This window comes from Cynocephalus volans, chromosome 3, assembly GCF_027409185.1.
Source record: "Cynocephalus volans isolate mCynVol1 chromosome 3, mCynVol1.pri, whole genome shotgun sequence".
NCBI classification, from domain to species: domain Eukaryota; kingdom Metazoa; phylum Chordata; class Mammalia; order Dermoptera; family Cynocephalidae; genus Cynocephalus; species Cynocephalus volans.
In genome coordinates this window covers 105,002,330-105,007,973 of record NC_084462.1, presented here as the reverse complement: position 1 = coordinate 105,007,973, position 5,644 = coordinate 105,002,330, and the positions used below count along the sequence as shown (strand labels likewise).

General features: G+C 36.8%; 1 protein-coding gene across 1 annotated transcript; it reads right to left on the bottom strand.

Annotated features, from left to right (window-relative positions):
• Positions 1 to 1,085: 1,085 nt before the first annotated feature.
• LOC134372653 (olfactory receptor 11G2-like) lies at positions 1,086 to 5,191 on the bottom strand. Its single transcript, XM_063090082.1, has 2 exons — positions 5,169 to 5,191; positions 1,086 to 2,019 (listed from the first exon to the last, which is right to left on the bottom strand). Exons 1-2 carry the CDS (start codon positions 5,189 to 5,191, stop codon positions 1,086 to 1,088), a joined length of 957 nt encoding a protein of 318 aa, XP_062946152.1.
• Between the last annotated feature and the right edge of the window lie 453 nt (positions 5,192 to 5,644).

The window sequence follows — 5,644 nt, the reverse complement described above, 5'->3', positions numbered from 1 at the left end:
AATGATGAGGGTAAAAATGACAAAGGATTGCAGAGAAGATGTTACAGACTTTAAGGACAGATCGGAAGTAGGTATGAGGAGGTGAGGAATATAATAAGATTTTATATAAATAGTAAGTTCAGGTTATAGATCAGTGGAGACATTGGAGAATTAGGATGGCTAGAGCTAATTTAAAAGGAGATTAACAAATTTAGGATTAGACGTTTGAATTTGAAGTGGATCTTCATGATCCTGCAGGAAGCTGGAGATGTTTGACTAGAGTTTGAAAGTAAAGTTAGTGCTGGAGCTTCCCCACAACATAGATTTAGCCCATGGTTTCCTCATGAAGTACAACACTATACATTAAATTACTACTTTAGAGAACAAGAAATTAGAGAGTAGAAAGTACCTCTGAGAGACACATATCCAGATTTTTACAGAGAACCTCATTAAAAATAAAAGCACCTTAAGCCTGGGTTGGCAGCAATCTTACAAATTCTATAGCTCTTTCGCTTACACTGAGTATTAACTAAACTACATGTGTCTGTACATGCTAAAGCGATAGCACTGGCAAAATTTGGGGAGTCAATCAAGTCAACATAACATCATTTAGGACCCTGTTTGTGCTCAGAACTATACTTGGAATTTGGAGAATACAAAGGTAGTGCTTTAGAACTGTCCCTGATGTTGCAGGTTTTGTTTTTGTGGGTTTTTAAAAAATCTGGTCATCTGAAGGATAATTGGTAAACTACTTGTACATTTGCAATACATTCAACTGTTGCTATGTTCTAGAAAAGTACAACTTGCTTCAGTGAAGGTAGTATTTGAGGATATTGAAATACACCAAGCAGTACGTAATGAAAGCCAAAAGAGTAAGCAGAAACTCAGTTATAATGAAATACTTGAAAATCTTACAATGAATTGCAAAATAATGAAGTCTATATAAAGTACAGACATATGTGGAACATAATAGTAAAACTTCCTATGATTTAAATGATGGGTCTAATGAAGTCTTTGAAATTATCTTTCCAATACATGAAATTAGAATAGAATGAAAACAAAAACAAAAACAAAACAAAACATGATCTCATTTGTCTCATGATGTCTCATTTTCCTAAATATGAATTATGCATTGTACTAATTATACATTGACTCTTGTATCTTTTAGAGATTTCCCACAATAACACATACAGAAGTTTCTTTAGAGCCTCCTTCATATCTTTGTTCCAGAAGTTGTAGATCAGGGGATTAAAGAATGGAGTGGCCAAGGCATAAAACAAGGTCACAAGTTTCTGCATCCCATGAAACTTCCCAGCACCTGGGCTAACATACATCACCATGACTGAACCATAGAACAGAGACACCACAGCAAGGTGGGAGGCGCAAGTTGAGAAAAGCTTATGCCTTCCTGGTCCTAAGGGCACCTGTAACACTGTACTTAGAATACAGAAGTAAGTGCCAAGGATGTACAGGAAGGTAAGAAAGATGATGAGAGAGCTAATGATACCACAGGTCAGAGTAATTCCAGATACTGGAGCACAGGACAATGCCAGCAAAGGTGCCAGATCACACAGAAAATGGTCAATAGTGTTTGGACCACAGAAGGGCACCTGAGATATTAGGGTCAAAGGAGTAAGTAACCACAGAAAGCCACCTGCCCAGCAGATCACTAACCGAACACATAGGAGATGGGTCATTATGGTGGGATAGTGCAAAGGTCTACAAATAGCAAGAAATCGATCAAAAGACATCACTGACAGAAATAAGCCCTCAGCAGCACACATGGAGAAGAAGAAGTAGAACTGGAGCAGGCAGCCAGCATAGGAGATGCTCCTGGCCTGAGAGATGAGGTTGGCCAACAATTTGGGCACATGAGAATTGACATAGCAGATCACCAGGAAGGAGAAGTTGGCCAGGAGGATGTACATGGGCTTGTGGAGTTTCCAGCTTGACCACACATCACAGATGATGGATGTGTTCCCCACGAGTGTCAGGAGGTAGATGAGGGAGAAGACCACAAAGAGGAGGATCTGGGTCTCCCTGCTTCATTATCATTGCTTGTTATTGATCTGTTAAGGTTTTTTATTTCTTCTTGATTCAGTCTTGGTAATTTGTATGTGTCCAGAAATTTATCCATTTCCTCCAGGTTTTCCTATTTGTATTTCTGTGGTACCAGTTGTAATGTCTCGTTTTTCATTTCTGATTTATATTATTTGGGTCTTCTGTCTTCTTCTTTTTTTGTTAACCTAGCTAATGGTTTGTCTATTTTATCTTCTCAAAAAAATGTTTTGTTTTATTGATCTTTTGTATCTTTCTTTGGGTCTCTATTGAATTTAGTTCTGCTGTGATCTTAATTCTTTCTTTCTGTCTACTAATTTTGGTTTTGGATTGTTCTTGTCTGCTAGTTTTTTAGATGTAACATTAGGTTGTTTGATATCTTTCTATCTTTTTATATAAGTGGTTATTGCAATAAACTTCCCTCTTTTACTTTTTTTGCAGTATCCTACAGGTTTTTGTATGATGTATCTTTATTTTCATTAGTTTCAAGAAATTTTTTGATTTTCTGTTTAATTTCTTCTTTGACCTATAGGTCACTCATGAGCCTGCTGTTTATTTTCTATTTATTTGGTTAGGTTCTTGAGTTTTGCTTGTTATTAATTTTTAGTTTTAATTCGTTGTGGCTTGAAAAGATACTTGAAATGATTTCAGTGTTTTTCTTGCTAGTCATAACATTTATTTAAATATTTACTTATTTTTGATTAAACATATTTATGGGGTACAGAGTTTACTGTTAGTATTTGTTTACAGTATGTGATGATCAAATCAATATTACTAGCATGTTCATTATTACAAATCATTATTACGCTTCTTGTGTCTTACCCAGTTATTCTCTAACCATCATCCATCCTCTCCCTCTCATTTTCCCATCTCTGGTAATTGTAGGTTTGTTCTCTCCTTCTAAAAGTTTAACATTTTATTGTGTTCTTTCTCTCCTTCTTTCTTTCTTTTTTCCTTTCTTCTTTTCTCACTTTTTTTCAATTTTTAAAAATTTGGTGCAACTTGATTTATCATGTAACATGTGGTCTATCCTGGAGAATGTTCCATGTGCTGATGCGAAGAATGTATATTATGTAGTTGTTAAATGAAATGTTCTGTAGATATTTGCCAAGTCCAATTGGCCTAAAGTGCAGTTTAAATCCTGTATTTCTCTGCTGATTTGTTGCCTAAATGATCCTTCCAGTTCTGACATAAGGATGTTGACATCCTCAACTATTATTGTATGGGGGTTTATATTTACGTCTCTTTATGTCTGACAGTGTTGCTTTATGTATCTGGGTGTATATATTTATGACTTTCATATCTTCTTGCTGGATAGATCCCTTCATTACTGTATAATGACCTTCCTCATCTTTTTTGTAACAGTTTTTGGCTTAAAATCTATTTTATCTGATACAAGAATAGCTATTTCTAGTCATTTTTTGTTTCCATTTGCTTGGTATATCTTTTCCACTGCTTCACTATTAGTCTGTGTGAGTCTTTACAGGTGATGGAAGTTCCTTGTAGGCAGCATATCGTTGGGTTTTGTTTTTTAATCCATTTAGCCAGTCTATGTCATTTGATTGGGGAATTCAATCCATTTACACTTACGATTATTATTGAAAGATTTTGTCTTGCTCCTGGCATTTTATCAATTTTCATTTGGATGTTTTAAATACGTTTGGTTCCTTTCTTCCTCTTTTTTGTCTTTCTTTGGTGTTTGTTGGGTTTTTGAAGTGGTAAGGTGTAGTTTGTTTCTCTTTCTTATTTGCATTTTTGTTCTACCAGCGGGTTGTATTCTATCTTGTGTATTCGTGGTAGTGGTTATCATTTTTTGGATTCTTGATCTCAACTCCCTTGTGGATTTCTTGTAGGGCTGGTGGTGTTGTGGTGAACTCCTCAGTTTTTGTTTGTCTAGAAAATACACTATTTCCCTTTCATTTCTGTAGGATAGCCTTGCTGGGTATAGTATTCTTGGCTGGCACTTTTTTCTTTTTGTACTTGAATATATCATCTCAGAATATATCATTTTCTTCTGGCTTGTAGGGCTTCTGCTGAGAATTCTGCTGTTAGTCTGATGGGGAATCCCTCCTAGGTGATGATGCTTTTCTCTTGCTCTTTTTAGGATTTTTTTCTTTGTCTTTGACTTTTGACAGTTCTGTTATAAAGTGTCTCAGAGAAGACCTTTTTGGATCGAATCTGACTGGGGGATCTTTGATCCTCTTGGATCTGAAGTCTCTGTATCTTTCCCAGTACCTGGGAAGTTTCCACTATTACTTTGTTAAGCAGGTTTTTAATGACTTTTCCTTCTTCTTCTTATCCTGGAACATCATAATTCAGATGTTTCTATGCTTAAGGTTGTCTGGAAGGTCTCATAGGTTTTCTTCGTTTTTTAAAATTCTTTTTTCTTTTTGTCCATGTGGGTTATTTCAAAAAGCTTGTCTTCGAGGGTAGAAATTCTTTCTTCTGCTTTTTTAGCCTGTAGCTTAAGCTCTCAGTAATATTTTTCATTTTGTTGATTGAATCTTTCAGTTCCATGAGTTCTGCTTCATTCTATTTTAAGGTATTTATATCTTTATAAAGTTCCTCCTCCATATCCCAGGTAGTTTTTTTTCATTTTGTTGTATCACCTATCTGAGTTTTTTGTATCTCATTGAGTTTACTTAAGACTGTTTCTTGAAATTGGTTTTCAGTCATTGCATTGGCTTATTTTTGGGGGGCTGGAAATGGAGAATTATTGCATTCCTTTGGGGGTGCTATATTGTCTTGTTTTTTCATATTTCTAGTATCCCCACATTGATGTCTGGGCAGCTGGCTGAGCAGTTGTTTCTTCTAATACTCAGGAGTGGCTTTTGAGGAGAGAGACTCCCTCCCATAGAGGTTATTATATTGGTGGTTGGGTAGGGGGTTTTTGTTTTTATTCGGGGTGAACATAGAAGTCTCCATGTGGTTACTTCAATCTTATTCAATGTCAGAGTTGTCTGTGGGTTTCTATGTGACCTAGGCACTGGCTTACTCAGTAGTTCCTTGCTGAAGTGTGTGACACTTAGTTGGGTCATCAAGGTCATGGGTGAGGTCTTGGGTTCTTGGGGAGAAGTGCTTGGATGCCCTGTTGCTCCTTGGCTGAGTTGAGCAACCCAGGGCAGACTTACTGGTGCCCTGGATAGTGTCCCATGACCCTGATGGGTACTCTGGAGTGATATGAAGGTCTTCAGCTTAAATGGATAACCCTAGACAGGGATCCTTCTTATTGTCAGAAACTCCTCCTGTGTCCTACTACTCTGGAGTGGGGTTATGGATCAATGTTGGCCAAAATTTGTCCATTCTTTGTGACTATCCTGAGTTTCTGCATTCACCAATATCTCTGCCATTCCCTTGGTGTGTTCCTGCTCCCTTGTTTTTCTCATCTAAATGGAGCTGTGCATTTGATGTATTCTCTGTCCTTGTGTAGGAGACAAGCAATTTCTCCTTCTAGTCAGCCACCTTGCTCCCTGCTCCCTGATCTCCTTGATTTGTATTAACTGAACCCCTTAGGAGACACTGTAACAACTTTATGTGCTCTATGGAACATATGATTTTTCATTAAGTATTTTTTAAAATAAAGTTTGAAAACTATGGATTATTCTCA

Coding starts and splice junctions, on each gene's coding strand:
- LOC134372653 (XM_063090082.1), bottom strand. CDS start 5,191: ATGGGACACTATCCAGGGCACCA. Junction 2,020..5,168: donor GGACACTATCCAGGGCACCA/GTAAGTCTGCCC, acceptor ATAATGAAGCAG/GGAGACCCAGATCCTCCTCT.